The 18,813-nt window shown below is 34.9% G+C and overlaps 2 protein-coding genes across 2 annotated transcripts; one reads left to right on the forward strand and one right to left on the reverse strand.

Moving 5' to 3' along the window:
• Positions 1-554: 554 nt before the first annotated feature.
• Positions 555-9,447, forward strand: LOC145787706 (uncharacterized). The gene is made up of 15 exons (XM_082599507.1): positions 555-733; positions 1,317-1,379; positions 1,646-1,766; positions 2,255-2,424; positions 2,826-3,005; positions 3,173-3,279; positions 3,448-3,684; positions 4,025-4,407; positions 4,717-4,943; positions 5,380-5,595; positions 6,090-6,201; positions 6,316-6,486; positions 6,969-7,247; positions 7,412-7,590; positions 7,871-9,447. The coding sequence occupies exons 1-15, from the start codon at positions 691-693 to the stop codon at positions 8,080-8,082; spliced, it is 2,700 nt and encodes an 899-aa protein (XP_082455633.1). The 5' UTR covers positions 555-690; the 3' UTR covers positions 8,083-9,447.
• A 1,438-nt stretch (positions 9,448-10,885) lies between these two features.
• Positions 10,886-18,355, reverse strand: LOC145787753 (collagen alpha-1(XIV) chain-like). The gene is made up of 12 exons (XM_082599567.1): positions 18,057-18,355; positions 16,527-16,605; positions 16,189-16,415; positions 15,625-15,849; positions 15,280-15,403; positions 14,926-15,152; positions 14,073-14,297; positions 13,811-13,922; positions 13,522-13,692; positions 12,309-12,590; positions 11,588-11,766; positions 10,886-11,333 (listed from the first exon to the last, which is right to left on the reverse strand). The coding sequence occupies exons 1-12, from the start codon at positions 18,103-18,105 to the stop codon at positions 11,122-11,124; spliced, it is 2,112 nt and encodes a 703-aa protein (XP_082455693.1). The 5' UTR covers positions 18,106-18,355; the 3' UTR covers positions 10,886-11,121.
• Positions 18,356-18,813: the final 458 nt, after the last annotated feature.

Here is an 18,813-nt window from a genome sequence, read left to right on the forward strand (position 1 = left end):
AAAATGTAGGCTATTATTAGACTTTTTAACGTATGTTTATTGGTCATAAATTAACAGCACGTCAAACCGTCTCTGTGAGTGAGAGATAGAACAGCAAATTGCGCACCCACTTTATTCCGGTTTACCTCGTTTGCATTATCGCCTTTCAATCAACAGTCTCTAATTTTTTTTTCAATTTGACTCCATCTTTGCAAAGTAAAAGTTCTATTTTAGTGGAAACTAAACGTGAAATAATGTGAGCAAGCTTGGAAGCGTAGTTATCGTCTTCTGACAGAAACATGTCGTGAACAAAGAGGTTTTTACAAAGACAGAAAATTTACTCTCCATGCAACACTAAATGTAGGCTTACCATAGTAAAAGAAAAATAGTTTACTTTTTCTTGATTAAATGTCATCATTATCCTAAAAAAATAAATTTATTTTTTGTGTTGTCAGCCATTGTAGGAGCTACTTGGGTACAGTTAGCACTTAGCAAAGCTTTATTTGCTGCGCTAGTGAGTGTTGTTAAAACTCCTTTATTTACGTCAAATCCTTTGCTTATTTTTCCAGAAGCAATTCAATTTGATCTGTTACTTTGGTGAATACATTTAAGGCATTCTACAAAACAGCGTTTTTGAACTGTTTGAGCAAGATAAAGTTTCAATAATAAATCAAAGAAGATTCTCAGAAAGACACAACAAAAAGACTCAAAATGAAGGCCAGAATTTTTGCGATTGCTCTCATGTGCATAATTAGTAAGTATAGGTCTGATCATTTTCAAGGATTTACTGAGTGCATTGTTTAGCCGAAACGGGAAGTCGTGTAGATACTAACGAACGGGCTCGCTTGCAAAAAACCGCTGCACAGCAAGTTATCAAAGATTTCAAGCAAGCGTAGTTTTTTTGGAACATTGCATTTCGTGGAATGGCTGTTGTGAACCGACAGCATTCCAATAATATCAGGAAGTTGTGACAGATCACTAAAACCCGCGAAGACGTCTTCGTGTTATGATACATTGTACAATATGGCCCCGTTGACGTCCGAAAGTCTTGTGGGCATTTAATTGTTTAATTTTGGTACCATCGTGTGGTGTGTAGGCTACTTTATCATAGGGGTTATGAACTTAGTGGTATGCAACCGTTCCAATCACTGCTGATATTTCATGTGACGTTGCATTTACGTAACTACGCATTTAAATATGGCCTTGAGAGATCTCACTTGCAAGTATAGTTGTAGATAGAAGAAAACGACCCAAAATATCAACTGTATTACTCATCCAAAGAATATTTCTTTCTTCCACTTGTACTTGTATGACCGTAACAATATTTTATCTTTCAGGTCATCACGGAGCGTTTTCTCAGACTGAAGACTCAGTTGATGCTGGAGCTAGATATGTTCGAGGTGAGGCTGTAATGATGTGTTTAAACGTAAAGTAAATCACCAGTAGGAAATAAGCTTGTCACATGAATTGTTTTTGAACATAAAAACTTTGTCTACCGATCATTAAAACAGCCCCACATTGTTTGGCCTACAATGCATCAAAATCAAAAACTTATTCAGCTTTAGGCACAATCACTCTTACTCACTGAAAATAGTTGAAACAATAATCCAATTGAAGATTTGTGTTTTTCCGTCGTTCTTTATTCTTTCAATTTTACGTGTTTTAGTCGACTCTGTACTACCACCTACCGGAATAAGGCCATTTTTCGGACAGACAACGACGTCATCGACGGTTCTAGGCTGGATGCCCCAAACAGATGTGACTTACTACATACTTCGAATTTATAAGTAAGTCAACCAGATGCTGAACAATGCTTAAAATTTCAGAAATAAATATGTTTTGCTTTGTTGTGCTTCTAAGAAAACAAAGATTATGACTCTGTTAAACTAAAGTCTAAAAAGCGAATTCAGCTCATCCTCTCAACATTGCTTCATTTTTTCCAGAACGTGTTCATTTCTTAGATTTGTTTTTACTGCCCAAGTTCATTTGGCGCAAAACTAAAGTAGCCCATTGGTTTTCTTTGATTTGTTTTTGGGTTAAAACAATTTTTGGCATTATCTTGTTTCAGTTTTTTGTCAAGCTACATGTGTTATAGTATAAAGGCCTATATGATAACTTATTTCTATGCAGTAATAAAAATTTAGCGGTTCATTTTAGTCAAACGTTTCGTAACATTTCATAACGAGGTCTCCTTGTTCTTGAGCTTCAGTTTCAGTTCAATTTGAATATTTCAAACTAGAAACAAAACTGAAATTGTTTTACTTCATTATTGCAGCAGAGACAGTGGAATCCTTTACAAAGAAATTCCAAATATAATGCACCCGATTTATAACGTCACTGGCTTGCAAAGTGGTACAGCTTATGCTGTCACGGCGTCAGCCGTCTACACCGGTGAAGCTGGCAAGGTTGAAACGAAAGAAAGCGAGAAATATTACTTTCACACAGGTGCGAAGGCGGTTGGATTACGATTTGAAAGAGATTTTGCTAATGAACAAGTTGATAAAAAATGAATGCGGAAATTATTAATATCAAGCTGAAAATAAACTTTATGTGCCTCTTGCAAAATTATTTACATAAATAACCTTTTAAGTTTCGGCTAGATTGTCACATTTTAGGACTAATATTTTAAAGGCGCATACTTTTAAATTTATATTTTTTGCAGAAAAGTGGATAGATAGTTTGACAATAAATTTTGTTTGACATGTTCAATTTTATTCTTTTATTCTTTTAATGCATCACTTACTATCTACATAAATTATAAGTAGTGTCTATAGTGTATAAATAGCGCAGTGGATTGCACCGGTCTAAGAAATTAATGAAACAACATAAAAGCTTCTTTTCCACAGTTCGAGAATGCACCGGTGGCCAAGTTCGAACGCAATGCTCAGCTCACTGTGTTAGTACTTGTGACAATCCTGACCCTATATGCTCCAGGATATGCACATCTGGGTGTGCTTGCCCCGGCCTCTTTCCCATCTGGCATGATGGTAATTGCATTCCACGCCAGCTGTGCCCAGGACTAAGTGGTTAGTGTTTTATTTTATTAACTCTACTTTTTTTTTTTTATTAACTCGAAAGAAAAAAAGAAGAAAAACTGAAAAGAGTTTAAAAACAAACTTAATATGAAGAAAGTGGGAGTTTTGTGGTTTGCTTTGGACATAACATATCCCATAAATATTTTTTTTCTATGCAGCTAGACCAATAACTCCCAGAAATCTCCGTGTGTTGCCCTCCGTGGAAACCGAAGACGTTTTTCTTTCTTGGGATCCAATTGAATCAGCTGTCTCCTATACAGTTCGAGTAAGCACTGATCTAGTACATGCATGCTCTGTTTTGTATTCAAAACGCTGAAGTTTGTAATTTTAAAACGTAAGGATTTTAAAATAAAATTTATCAAAAGCAAATCACCAGCTTATAAGATGCACACTACATTTGAAAATTTATTTCCTTGTTTATGATGATTTTCAGGTTAGATTGGCCGCAGACCGAACGACAGTGATCCGAACAATTGAAACCAAAATTCCTTTGGTTGTCATCTCTGGTCTTGAAGTGGATCAAATTTACGTTTTTTCGGTAAAAGCAAACATGAGAATGAAGCCTGTTATTGTTGGAAGAAGCACTCTCTTGCCACCATCTGGCATGCAAACATCAAAAGTCACGGAATCGGGTTTCTCCGTTAGTTGGCTATCCAAGGATAAAGCCACAGTAAGTGTCTTTGAGAGATTTACTATCCTCTTACTTTAGAGAATTGTAATTATTTATTACTGCAAAAATATACAAAGCAAAAATACCTTTCTCGGCTTTCATGTCTTTGCATTGTAGCATTTAATGTAATAATTTTATGAGATTACATTGTAAACAATAGGCAATAAGAAAAGTTTTTCGAAAAATTTCATCAAAACATTTGCAAAAAATCGCGTTACATATATCAATCTACTGTATTTTATACTACCGTTATAATGCAGAATAGATGTACCGACACAACATAGGATATATGGTTAGTAAAAAGCTTTAGTTATTATTGATTTCGTTTTTATTGTTGCAGCGATATGCATTTGTTCTCTATGACGAAAGCCGTGAAAATGTTCTATATTTAAATGAAAAAATCGCTGGAAACAGTATAAAGATAGAAGGACTTGCTCCAGGAAGCGTTTACTACTACTCAGTGGCAACTGCTGGATCAAAAAAGCAACCTGCTATATTCAGTACTCCCCGCGGTGTAAGAACACGAGGAATATCAACTGGTGATATTGACGCATACCATGGATCGGAAATAATCGAAAGTCTCATTTCATCTACCACAACTCCTCCAACCACAACCACTGCTCCGACTACAACTACTCTTCCAACCACAACTACTCCTCCAACCACAACTACTCCTCCAACCACAACTACTCCTCCGATCACAACCACTGTTCCTCTTACCAGGTAGGTCTAAAAGGCAAAAATAACGTGCAAGATTTACATCTTTAAATCATAAGCTTGACTTCAACCTCAAAGTGATGTCATAAACAGTGTTGACCACTTTTGCTTTATTACCAACATTTATATTTTCTTTTCATTTCTGAATAATTTTCAACAAAATAAATGAACTAGCCAACCAAAAACACTTTTGGATACTGCACAACATATGGAATGCTGGAAAAATCTACGAACTGAGAGCATCTATTTTAGATTATCAAAGGTCTCACCGGCTGTGATACATACATACATATTTTTTATTTGTGATGTTTTTAGATGCCAAGAAAGCTATGCAAAAGCAGTTCGTTTTCATGAAGACTTTCCTGACGCAAATGAGAAACCAAAAATTCCTCACTGTGACGAACAAGGTCTTTATGTCGCTGTGGAATGTTCTCAAGAAAATCCGGACGCTTGCTGGTGTGTGGATGCGGAAAGTGGAAATAAAGCTTTCGGAAGTGATTTTGGAGGAGAAAATTCAGCAATACCTTTGAATTGCGACCACTGTAAGTGTGCGATCAATCATCAGCGAAGAGTTTATAGAATTTTATTCTATCAATACTTATCGAAATATAACTGATGGTCAGGCTGGGTCATAGCTTCAATCAAAATTATTGCCTGTTGGTCCATTACTAGAACGCAGAATTCTCCCAGCATGGTATAAAATAGAGACCCTCTTAATGGCATTTTTAAAATTAAAAGATTTAAACATGCTTTTTGATTGCTGACTTCAAAATATCTGCAATAATGTGATAATAACAATTGCAGTTTGCTTAAAATTACATGTTTTTACATGCTTTATAATAAATTTAACTGCAGACAGGACGTCACTGTTTAGACCTTGAGGTCTCATCAAAGCAGTAAACGTACACTAGACTTGAACGCCTTATTACTATATAAGTTATTCAGCCTGGTAATTTTTCCATTGTCTTTACCATGTAGTTGGACGCTTCTCGGTTGATGATCTTCAGTTTGAAAGCATCACCTATACAAGCACATCTCTGAACGTGCGTTGGAATAACCTTCCTAACGTGGAAGGATATGTCCTAACATTAGAAACTGAAGATCAAGAACACTTATTTACGAGATCAATGGGTCCAAGTGTACAGTCTTACCTGGTTACAGATCTTCTTCCGGGACAAGTCTACTATCTTGGAAGTAAGGATATAGATTTATTCAAACTCACTAAGGCTCGTTCTCGAATAAAGAGTAGTAGCAAAACTCAAACTAGTTTCGATTCAAACTTTGAATTAGCTTTTTCAATGTGGACATAGTTTTCTTTGAAGGACCGCTTACTTCCATGAAAACGACTGATTCTGACAATGTTTGTGGCAAATATATTAATATTTTAAACAACTACTCTAAAAAAAATGACAACGATTATTTCGCTTTTGGTAAAATTTTCAGAAACTTAGTATTTAAATACAATTCAATACAGTAGGTTGAATTGATTTATTAAATAAAAACATTCTGAAAATCCCACCAAGGGTAGAATAACTCTTGAGGTCTTTTGGAAAGTGAAAACTTTTCTTGCTTGAATGCTCCCTGTTTGGCTCATTGCTTGGACACGAGCAGTCTTTTTGTGATGTTAATAATACTTATTATAATAATACTATGCCTGCATTATGTGTTAACAAGCTTTGAATGTTTAGTCTTTGCTGTGAGTAACCAAGGATGGACAAGCCCGCTCAACGGATTAGAAGTAAAAACGAAAGACATCGATACACCAGAAAACTTGAAAATCATCGAAAGCTCCTCCAACAGGTAAAAAAATGACAAGTTGCATTATCGCAAATTTTGCAGCTTCTGCTTTTGTGATATTCTTTTTTTCTAATGCAATATAAAGTCTGAAAGTTTTAAGGAAACCTATTTCTTTAGTGTTACAATTCGTTGGGATCAACACACAACTCCAGACTCATACACAATTGACGTGATCAACGCTGAGACAGGAGAACAAGTTAGGAGTCTAGACCGTATCAATCGTAACACTGCAAACAGATTGCAAATCGATGGCCTGGATTCTTCATTTGAATACGTAATTCAAGTGAGGTAAGAAAGCTCTGTTTGAAACGTATTGTAAAATAAATCGTGAATGATCATTTACGTCAGATTATTTGCTTACTGTCATATCAAAACAATACAATTTTGGTGAAGAGGTGACTTTCTTCAACCATAGACAGATAAAACCAAGCAACCACACGGCATTTAACATCATACATTTAGAGTGAACATAAACTATAAACTACGAACGTTTTCGGCCATACTCAAACAACGTTATTAAGACAGAAGACAGTCTTCTTGAGTTATCAAGTCGTCATAAATTTTAGCCACACTAAAATGCATAGAAAATATAAACTCGTCACTTCACTTGAAAGCTTAAACTTAGCAAAATTTACACCTACCAAAATAAAAATCTTTTAAGTGTATTTTATGCTGTTTTAGTAATTAGTATCTTATTTGACAATCATATTTAGATCAACTTTCATTTACAGTTTGTACAAAAACAATGCATTTCTGATTTTCAATTGCAGAGCCACAAGAACTGTCGCGTATTCCAGCACTACTAAAGATTACGTCAGTGATCCAGCATCAGTGACCTTTCAACCTCCAAAGTGCAACTCAACTCGTCCTCTCGATCTCATATACGTCATAGACACATCCAGAGTGCCACTTTGGAGCGGATTACAGAAAGAAAAGAAGATGTTTATCAACATCACTTCGTCGATACCTGAGTTTGATCTTAGAACTGGCACAAGAGTGGCCGCATTGAGATCTTTCAGGATAACTACTCCAATATTTCACCTCAACAGGTAAGAAGCTTACTGATCAAATATTTCAATTTACGAAACTGCTCTAAAAGACCTAACCTAGCAAAGACATTCGAATTAAATTTAAGATTAAGAAAATAACTTATGTGTAAAATTTGGTATGAAAGAAAGGTTTTGATATTTACTGTATATTTGTTTTCTTCCAGATATACCAAATCAAACCATGCTGTAGCTGCGTTGAAAGCGTTGCGCTACAATGGAAGTCCACTCCACACCGTTCAAAGCTTGAACTATGTCACTAGACGTTTCTTTACAGACGAGGATCGCGCGCCTTCTTACACAATTCGACAAGGTGCTGCTTCAGCCGCAATCATCATCTTCTCAGGTAAGATTACTTGTGTACAGTAGACTTCTTCATGTTCTATGGTAACACAACATAATAGGCTACTTAGATTTTAAGACGATTAGTATGATGCTGTTATGAATATCTTAAGCAATATTATTTCTTTGAAACTGAGTATCATTCGAGATAGAAATGACTACAAATGTAGTTGTACTATCCTATGTAAGGCAATATTGAGTTTGGAGATGAAAAGACAAAATACATTCAATTTTCACTATAATTTAAATTTTTAAATACGTCTCTTATTTTGTGTCTTATCCAGGTGACTCAGAAGACTCAACAAATGACATCAGGACAGCAAGTACAAGGCTTGCCCGGTTCACAAATGTGATCGCCGTTGGAATAGAAGGACAATCAGAAGAGGCTCTATCAGCAATCGCTTCAAGGCCGGATTTGAAAGTTACTGTTCCTTCTTTTGACCAGCTAGGAGCTGCAGTTGATCCTATATTACAAAAATTGTGTTCCCTTAATTAACGTATAAAAAAACGCTTCATTAATGAAACCATAAACTTTAAATTTAATCAACAACCTGGCGATGAATCGCTTTTTGAAGGGGAGTTAATTCAGGCAATTATGGTTTTAAGACGATTGGTCCAATGTTACAAACATAATAGTAAAATCATATACCTCATTCAAGTGTTCTATCAAAAGTGTTACATGTAGAGAACTTCAACTGACAAAGAGACTAAAGTTACTTTTTAAACATGGTGTTGAAACTGGAAATAAACAATCCAACTTCTCTTGCCCAGCTCCACAAATGCCATCGAGAAACAAATGTCACTAAAAAATATAGTATAAAAATCACAAATTGCTTCATCACGAAAAGTAGTTGAGATGAATAATTGATTATTGGTTTGCCCATCAGCGACATTTAGACAGGTGCCACAGTAGTTAAATTTTTAGACATGACTAAACGTTCTTAAATCACCAATATCTTTGGAGTGGCTTGGCATTCAAAATGCGTATCATAGTCTCTTAACTACTTTGTTCTACCGTTTTGGAAATCTGTGGCCAAATAGAATGATTGGTCGCCATATTGCTTTACCTTATTGCTTTCCTTTTCGACAAAATGAAGTTTATTTACAACTACATATTTTCAACATCTTGCCATGAGTGATGTGGTAGGCTACTTCTTACAACATTTATGCTTTGAAATGTTTTGAACGGATTTATTTCAAGCAAATAATATTGATCAATTGCATTCTTATTTCCTCTTAGAAAAATCTTTGTTTTTGTTTGATTTTATCGTTTGCTGATGAATTGAAAGTAGCATTATTGTTCACATTGTAGTAATTCAACGCAAATGGCTTTTATCAACGCCATCTGCAAAGCAGCCTTTAAATCCGACTGATCTAATTTTTTTATTCAATAAGTTAAATATTGTTGAAAATCGTTTTCTTCACTTTTACTTTAATGTAGCTTTGTCTGACTTGACAAAGCATTTATGTCTGTTTTTGTGCAAAAATTTTAGGACCAAAACTTGGGCACAGCTTTCATTTATTTCAATTTCTCTTCATTTATTTATTGTTCTAATGTATTGTCAAAACTCGTTCTTATTACGCTTTAATCGCTTGCTACTGCTGTTTTTACGATATCTTACTAAAAATACAAACGCTTTGAAAGATGAACATGTCTCTTCATTACAAGGCCTACGGCTTGATTTTCTACGTTTTGTGATTAATTTTAAAGGGCCGATGTAAGCTTAAATAAGCAGTGTCCTCTCGTTTAACGTCGGTGGCCTATTTATTATTTTTGCAGTCTATGCGGGCTGTGTAGTGTGTAGCATGTGATTTATGATTTGCAATGTTAAAGATGGCTTTCTAGTTAATAAAAGAAATATTATTAAAGTTCTGCAGTGTTGTAAGTAGCTTGAAAGCTTAAGGATCGGATGCAGCAAAAGCAAATTATTTATCGATTATGAAAGTCAGCTGATCAAACAACTTTATACACAAAATAACTTTTTCTATATGCACCAACAGTAGGCCTATAGTAATTCTTTGGTAAATAAAACCTCCAATTACTGAACCACCTAAGGAAGTGGTTTAAACGGTAAATTAAAGAATTGACTTGTTTTCAATTTACTCAAAAGCAAGACTTCAATTCTATAGTTTTCTCACGGAATAAGGTTAATTTTGTTTTCGAGGGGCGGAAAAAATTTAGCGATCGCGAGATATGCTGATTGATGCATTTGGTGTTTTTACATTTTAAAAGTCGACTTTCATAGATAGTACACTATAGCCTACTATTTATATCTACAAAAATTGTGTTTATTACTTTGAGTGAATTTTCCATTTTTGCGCTGGTTATTTGTGACAATTGGGCTTAAAATTTTAAAAACATCTGGTAACACTTCCAAAACCTAATAAATTTTCTCCAACAGAAATTTGAAGTTAGGTAAAGATAGATAGCATACTTACCAGATATAATGAAGGGACGTATTTTTTTTTGTGCCGTTAAATCAAGAACTTAGTAAATTGGTCATGGTACAAAAAGATTTAACTTTCGTAATGTCTTCAAGATTTTTTCGTAACGTTTAGCAAGTATTGTAAAGGTTACTTAGTTTGATATTCAAAAAGATTTTTTAGTTTACAAGGTCTTAAATACTGATCATTCCAATTATTATCATCCTTTTTTTTCAATTTAAAATCTATTCAAAGTGACCTAGCCGTTTCACATTCAAATATTGGTATTGATAGTATAGGCTGAGTATATTTCAATACTAATAACAGCCTATGCAATGCATACTTAATAGGATATAAACACTGGTAAATACAAGGGGTATAAAGAAGAGCTAGCTCATGAATGTACTCAATCTGATTTGATGGTATGCAAACATTTTTTTTTCCAAATCAAAAAATAAAATATTTACATTTATGACTGCAGTATTTGTTCCAACATCAAATTTACATTGGATTCTTTTAAAACAATTTGCAACTGTCAATCAGAGTTTGAAACTAAAATTCATGAGGCACTCCAAATAAAGCAGCACAACCCCAGGCTCGACAAGCAATTATTCGCTGGAAGGGCTTTTTTTTTTTGAATTTGTATTAGATTACGTTTGTTTTATGTTGCTTAGTGGTTTTTCCTTGATTGCCTTAATGTTGTTCCGCTCACTGTCTTGTTTCATGACCACACTCCCGCATACTTTGACAGATTGTTACAAAAAAAAAAATGGTTACCAATATGATCAAATGTACCATTGAAAATAACTTGCGCTTGCATGATTCGTCATAACAGGCTGTTCATGTCACACAGATAAAACTATTCTCATTGGACTTGAAGCATGCTTGAAGAATCTATCTACGGTAGGCTAACTCCAACATAAACATAAGACAGTTTTTCCAGCGTAGTAGTTTTATATTTCCGTATCATAGTCAAACAACAAATGTTTGAAACACCTACAGGATGTAGGCTAGCTGAAACCGTGATTTATTTAAAACTCTATGTTCTCATTTTTCATCAAGTTAAGTTCTAATAGTTGCCTTGTAAATAATTGAGAAGTTGCTTCCCACATTAATTAAGGGAACACAATTTTTGTAAAATAGGATCAACTGCAGCTCCCAGCTGGTCAAAAGAAGGAACAGTAACTTTCAAATCCGGCCTTGAAGCGATTGCTGATAGCGCCTTTTCTGATTGTCCTTCTATTCCAACGGCGATGACATTTGTGAACCGGGCAAGCTTTGCACCTGCTATCTTGATGTCATTTATTGAGTTTTCTGAGTTACCTGGATAAAAGATAAATCTGGTAATAATGTACTTAGTTGCGCCTCCATACGGCTGCATTGACACTCTCTGCTTTGTAAAGCGCTGAAGAGTAATGTAATATCTGCGATGGTCACAGCACTACAGTAGGCTATATTATTATTATGCATTATTATTATTTTTGTATCAAACTATGTGATGCTGAGATTTTATGTTTTTAACTTAGTCTACTACACCAAACGTTGATTGCTCGGTTTAGTTGCAGAAGTCACACTACCTGAAAAAATAACGATTGCAAGTGAAACGGCATTCTGTCTAATTGAGTAAGAAGGTGTGCGGTTTTCATCTGTAAAGAAAACGCTCCTGATATAGTTTAGAGTTTGAACGGTGTGGAGTGGACTTCCATTATAGCGCACCGCTTTCAACGCTGCTGTAGCATGGTTTGCTTTGCGAAATCTAAAATAAAATTTCTAGATTTAGCAAGAAAATATGATGATTTTATCGTCACAATCTACAGTAGGCCTATTGGTTAAATAGTTTTGTGCGAATGCCTTGAAATAAAATTTTTTCATCTGTGCAAACTTTTTGAATATTTTAGAAAAATGTTATTGAACATTAACTTACTGCATATTCTTACTTCTTGTTTTATAAAGTAAACTTAGAATAAGTAAATGATTAGTAGCTACTTTAAAAGTGCATCCTATAGCCTACCAGTTACCCGCTAAGAATAGCAATTCTCACTTAATTATGTAATAAAATTATGTTCGTAAAACGTGAAGACCACATGCTGCATATCAGCACTAACATTGTTTTCCAATGGGCGTTTTTAACTGTTTGGTTCGTCGACTTCTCCTTTAGTAAATTTGTAATTTGTAAATTTGAGTACGTTTAACATTTTATTTTACATGTTTGTTTATGCAAAAAATCAAATAAATAAGCACGATAAAATACCACATTTTTGTTCATTCAGTGAAAGCTATCTTAAATATACTTCTTACCTGTTGAGGTGGAATATTGTGGAAGTTATCCTGAAAGACCTCAATGCAGCCACTCTTGTGCCAGTTCTAAGATCAAACCCAGGTAACGATGAAGTGATGTTGATAAACATCTCCTTTTCATTCTGTAATCCGCTCCAACGCGGCACTCTGGATGTGTCTATGACGTATATGAGATCGAGAGGACGAGGTGGGAAGCACTTTGGAGGTCTGAACGTCACTGAACCTGGATCACTGACATAATCCCGTGACGTAACCGGCGAATACACCACGGTTCTTTTGGCTCTGTATGAAAAAAGCAAAACAATGTTGTTTGCACAAAGGTGGTGGGTAATTTGAAATCCAAAATAAATTAAATATACCATTGGAAAGTCGAACAGTAAGATGCCACATTGGTGCACAGTTGAGCGAACAATCGCGATATCAGTGCAAAGTTGATTGTAATGATGTGATGTAACAGCTAATCAACCACTGACTTACAGTAATAGCGTGGAATACCGCAACCTTAGTTCAAATTACTTGGTATTTCACTGCTTCAATGCTGCAATCGTATTATTGCATAAAATGTATGTCTACAATAAGGGCAGTGGAGTCGGAGTCGGTTGGATTTTGGCGTGTCCAAGTCGCAGTCGTTAAAAAAATGGCCGACTCCGAGTCCGGTTTGATAAAAACGATAAACAATAATATTTTTGTTTAGAATACACTTTTTCAAAGTAGCTTATTGTTTCTTATTCTCTGTATTGCATTCCAAACCTTTACCAAAAAATAGAAGTGTTGGTTCTTGTCAGTTTTGTGAAATCGTTTGTGAAATCGCCGTTTCAACTTAAACCAATTTAAAAAAAAAAATGAAAAAGACAAAATTTCAGAAAAATGAAGCCAAAGTTGGACTCGGCCCGTTATAAACCAAAGAGTCGGAGTCGTATATTTTCTTTCTGACTCCCCAATTCTGTCTACAATCCGGTTTATCTATACATGAAACATATTTTTTCATCTAAGTTTATTTGTATGTCATTAAAAGTAATGCTTTCTGTAGGTGATACTCTGCCAGAATGTCTAAAATGTACAGCAGGTGAGCTGCACGCCTAGGCCTATTTGTATTTTATTAACGTTTTCCTGCTTTTCTTTTTATGCCTAGTTTTAGTTAGGATAAACCTGTCATACACATCCACAACGCATGACTTCAATACAAAAGTGATCTTAAACATAGTTATCTCACCTCACTTCAATAATGTACTCCAAAGAAGGGTCAAGCCTATTGATCGCTAATCTGTTTGGAGTGTTACGATTGATACGGTCTAGACTCCTAACTTGTTCTCCTGTCTCAGCGTTGATCACGTCAATTGTGTAGGAGTCTGGAGTTGTGTGTTGATCCCAACGTATTGTAACACTAAATATTATGAAATCTTAGAGACGTGTAGAGATTTAAATAATAGAAAAATTATATAGTTTAAAATCAAAAGTAAAAATTATTTTTATGACAACAGTACAGTAGTATGAGTGTTTACCTGGTGGCAGAGCTGTCAAAGATTTTCAAGTTTTCTGGAGTATCAATGTCATTTGTTTTCACTTCCTGAAGGTCCCTATAACTTGCCCATCCTTGTTCATTTACAGCAAAAACTAGTTAAACAAGATGTGTTAATGACATATTGCTTTTCTTTATATGCAGCTGTTGGTTTAAATTGGAAATAAAAACATGTCAAAAATTACTCCATTGCTTAAACAATGTTTTTTTCCCTGGTTGGTTTTTAATTGAGTTATTTTTCTTACTTCCAAAAACATAGACTGTTCCAGGAAGAAGACCTGTGATCAAATGTCGTCTCTTTGCAGTTTTATCAAACGACATTGACCATTCAAATTCTCCAACATCCGCAGGTTCTAATACTTCTATGGTCAGAACATAACGCTCAGCTCCAGGGACACTATCCCATATCACGTCCAAAGAAGTGCTTGCATAGATGAGGCCATATTCAACTCGGACATCAAAGCTCCCAACTGTGTGACATAGAAAAATAAATCCATTTTTGAACAAAAGCTACACAGCGAATTACAAATGCCAGTAAGTTGTTATTTTGTAGAACACTGAGCGTTAGCAAAAGCTTTACTTTAGTTGTCACAGATTATTCAATTTAGGACAAAGATTAATTCAAATAAATGTTAGGCTTGTGCACCCTGTGGCAATGTACCACACAATTAAACTTCGTAACTGCAACATTACATCATATATCACGTGATGGGACTATTTACATGCAAGCGTTGTTATTTATCTGTTGTATGACAATTGTCACTATAACATTGGTTTGATTTTTGAATGTTTGTCCTCAGACTGACAAAGCCTTTGATAGGTTATTCTCAGCAGTTTCCCATACTTGCTGAGGCTTTGAACCACTGGCCGGTTACCGAGATTGGCTGCGTGAAACTTCCATAATTATTTAAAGTGTTGTTGTTTGATCCACTATTTCATTCACTAAGTGGCGCTGAATGGAGAGCAGTCCTAAAATGCGTTACTCTAGCGTACACCCCAGGAGTCGAACCAGCGCCACTAGATTTGAAGTCGGGGGCTTACCCACTAAGCTAACTGGGCGAAACTTTTCAAAATTTATTTGTTTATGGCAAGACTTACATTCATCACAATTTAAAGGTATTCCTGGATGTCTTCCACCAAAATCACTGCCGATGCGTTTGAATCCAATTGCAGAATGAACGCACCAACAAGCACTTGGATCCTCTCGGGAGCATTGTGTAGTAACGAAACGACCTTGGTCATCACAAGCGGGAATCCTAGGTCCTGTCTCTGAATCTGGAAACTGTCTATAAAAGCGAACTGCCCTTGTAATTTCCTCTTGGCATCTAAACAAATAAAATTGTGTTATTTCAGCTCGAAGCTAATCAAGTGCGATTGCAAACTGGCTTTAAAGTTGACGTTAAATTTGTGCTATTAAATGAGAATATCTTGTTGATTGTAGTTATATCTCACCTTGTAAGAGGCAGAGTGATTGTAGTTGGAGATGTAGTCGAAGCACTTGGAGCTATTCCTGTGTTTGTTTTCACTTCCTGAAGGTCCCTATAGCTTGCCCATCCTTGTTCATTCACAGCAAAAACTAATCAAGCAAGATGTGTTAATGACATGTTGCTTTTCTCTATACATACGTCGAAGAAAATTTGATATGGATTTTGTTTTTTTAATGTAAGTAAGAACTGCAGCTGTTGGTTTAAATTGGAAAGCAAAATATGTCAAAGATTACTCCATTGTTTAAACATGTTTTTTTTTTGTTTTATGAAAAACACTTTCGGTTAGTTTTAATGAAGCCATTTTTCTTACTTCCAAAAACATAAACTGTTCCAGGAAGAAGACCTGTGATTAGGTGTCGTCTCTGTACAGTTTTATCAAACGACATTGACCATTCAAACTTTCCATCATCCGCAGGTTCTAATACTTCTATGGTCAGAACATAACGCTCAGCTCCTAGGACACTATCCCATATCACGTCCAAAGAAGTGCTTGCATAGATGAGGCGATATTCAACACGGACATCAAAGCTCCCAACTACGTGACATAGAAAAATAAATCTAATTTGCACATGTAAGTTACAAAACATCGAATTACAAATATCACTAAACTGCTAGTTTGTAGAGCACTGGCTGTTAGTAAAAGCTTTATTTTAATTGTCACAGATGATCCATTTTTCGACAAAGATTACTTTATATAAATATAAGGTTTGACTGGTTTGTGCATCCTACGACAATGTAGCACAAAATTAAACTTCATAAATGCAACATTTTATCATGTATCATTTACATACAAGCGTGGTTATTCATCTGTTATATGACAATTGCCATCAATAACATATCTTTTTAAAAACTACTTGTGTATGGCAAGACTTACATTCATCACAATTTAAAGGTATTCCTGGATGTCTTCCACCAAAGTCACTTCCGATGCGTTTAAATCCAATTGCAGAATGAACGCACCAACAAGCACTTGGATTCTCTCGGGAGCATTGTGTAGTAACGAAACGACCTTGGTCATCACAAGCGGGAATCCTAGGTCCTGTTTCTGAATTTGGAAACTGTCTATAAAAGCGAACCGCCTTTGCAATTTCCTCTTGGCATCTGCAACAACAAAAATTGTTATTTTGGCTTGATTACAAATTGACATGAAAGTTAACGCGAGATTTGTGCTATGAAAATAAAAGTATCTTGTTGGTTGCAATTTTATCTCACCTTGTCAGAGACGCACTGGTAGTTAGAGGTGCAGGAGCAGTTGTAGTTGGAGATGTAGTTGAAGCACTGGGAGATTTTTCTGTGTTTTGGAAAATACACTTAAAAAATTACTTGAATTAACTTATAAATACTACCACACATTAGAAAAATTTGATAATTTTTTTTTTAGTATTAGCTTCAACTAACTCCAATATGTGCATAAATAAGAAAAAAATCGTATCAATTCGAACGGTTAGGCATGAAGCTACAAGGATAGATTGACTGTAACGTATTTTTGCCATTTCAAAGTATTTTTGGATTTTAATATTTGGTCGCAGCTCATAGCAATGCAGTCTCTGCAACTTGTAAAGCAGAATCCCAGTAAACACAGCATGTTTATATCAGGTGGCTATAAATTTTGTATCTTGGCTGAGTTAGGCTTGACGTTGCATTAAGGTTAATATTACGTTCACTTAACGTTGTTGTAGAATAGTATTGTCATGTGGATACGACGTTCAAAACCAAGACAGCAAAGTATCTTCAACATCAAGTGCTTTGGACTAAGCAACTTCCAAACTATGAAGTTGCCAGATTCGGTACCTTCAGGCATCTCGATTCAGATGGATTCCTTTACCTTAATTGGACCTCAATGCTTACCAATGATTCAGTTTCACATTTTATAAGCATTAATGCTGGAATATTGCTTAATGTTAAATCAGCTTTAAACGACAAAATATGCTGTGTTGCTCAATGTTAGTACCTTTTCATAAACTAAAAATTATAGCAGTGGTATTAAACTTTATAACAACACCTTTATACAAACAAATATTAAACATGGAGCAAAATGTTGAAATTTCTAGTCAATCTGAGCAACAAATCAAAGACCCAAACTATAGAATTGCACCAATAGGCTTACTGATAGACATCAAAACAATATAGTTTTCGGAACGTTTGTGGAACATAGAGTTTAGTTTCTAGATTTTATTTGCTTTATTTTTTGATTACATTAAACGTTTTTTAATACGCTTTATTTTACACCACATCCTGGCAATGTAATGCAACGATCCATCACTTACATGAACGTGGATTAAATTACACATTTTTAAAATTATAAATTTTGATCCAAACATGTTATTCAAATGCTAATTTGTTTCAAACAAGTTGCTGTCATATGTTAGTGAATATAAAACATGTGAGATCTCTTATTGTAGGTACGGTACTTCAATTTGGAACCCAAAGCACTCAGACATAGGCTACTATAATCTAATTAGCATAAAATTACTGTAATAATTTCAATTTGACAAATTTTGTTCTTTTGAGGCAGAACTGTCTTGCATGATGTGTTCTGTAGCTACATTTCGACTACATGAAATCGTTTCGAGCAACCCGAGTGTCACCATTAGTAGTTTAAATGTCTGCATTACATTTCAATCGCAAGGACACCTTCAGCGATGTGATATGAAATACTTTTTTTCTTTTTTCAATTGCTTTTGCTTGAAAACTTAAAACAATGTAAAGGAATACAAGTGGAAATAAAACGATGTTGCTTACCGTAAAATGCAATGAACAGAATAATCATACACTTGAGGTTTTTGTCCATTTGCAATTGCTGCAGTGTCCTACTGATAAAACTTATTACTGTAAAATGAGTTGAAGTAAAATCATCAAACTCTTGAAAGAAGGAAAGAATTTAATCAAGTATGATTGTTTCCAACAAATTGTTGCTTTCAGACCAAGTTTGTTTAATAAATTATTTGATTCAAAAACAGTTCGTTTGTTCAGGTTCATATTTAAAATTAAATTTAGCAGAAACTTCAATAATTTGTGCATATTTTTCTACAACACATATTGTATATAAATCATGAACTAAGTCACTTTCCCAGTTCCTTGAAGCGAAGATGTGCAATCAAAATAGCAGTTTTGTGATTGCTTATATACAGCATCGAGCACATAAACAATTGATCAAAAGTTCGCAAAATAAGGGTAATTTTTTATTGTAGTCTACTATATTACCATCTTGCATTTCCTCAACCAGCTTTGTTTTGTCAATTCAACTTCGAAAACTTCCCGAAAACATCCTCGAGCCGGTTGTAGCGACGTATGCACTTACAAATACCAGTAATCAGTTTCGTTCTTAGATTATTTTTGATGAATACGTGTAGTCCCCATCTGTGTTCATTGATTTGATTTATAATATCAAATTTTTTTTTTACTTCTGTAAGTTTTGCAAATATGTCCCAAGGCTATAATTAATGCGTTCTGTTAATTTAACTTACTTTGCGTGCGTATCCTTGCTTTTTATGCTACT

The sequence above is a fragment of the Aplidium turbinatum genome, chromosome 18, assembly GCF_918807975.1.
Source record: "Aplidium turbinatum chromosome 18, kaAplTurb1.1, whole genome shotgun sequence".
NCBI lineage: Eukaryota > Metazoa > Chordata > Ascidiacea > Aplousobranchia > Polyclinidae > Aplidium > Aplidium turbinatum.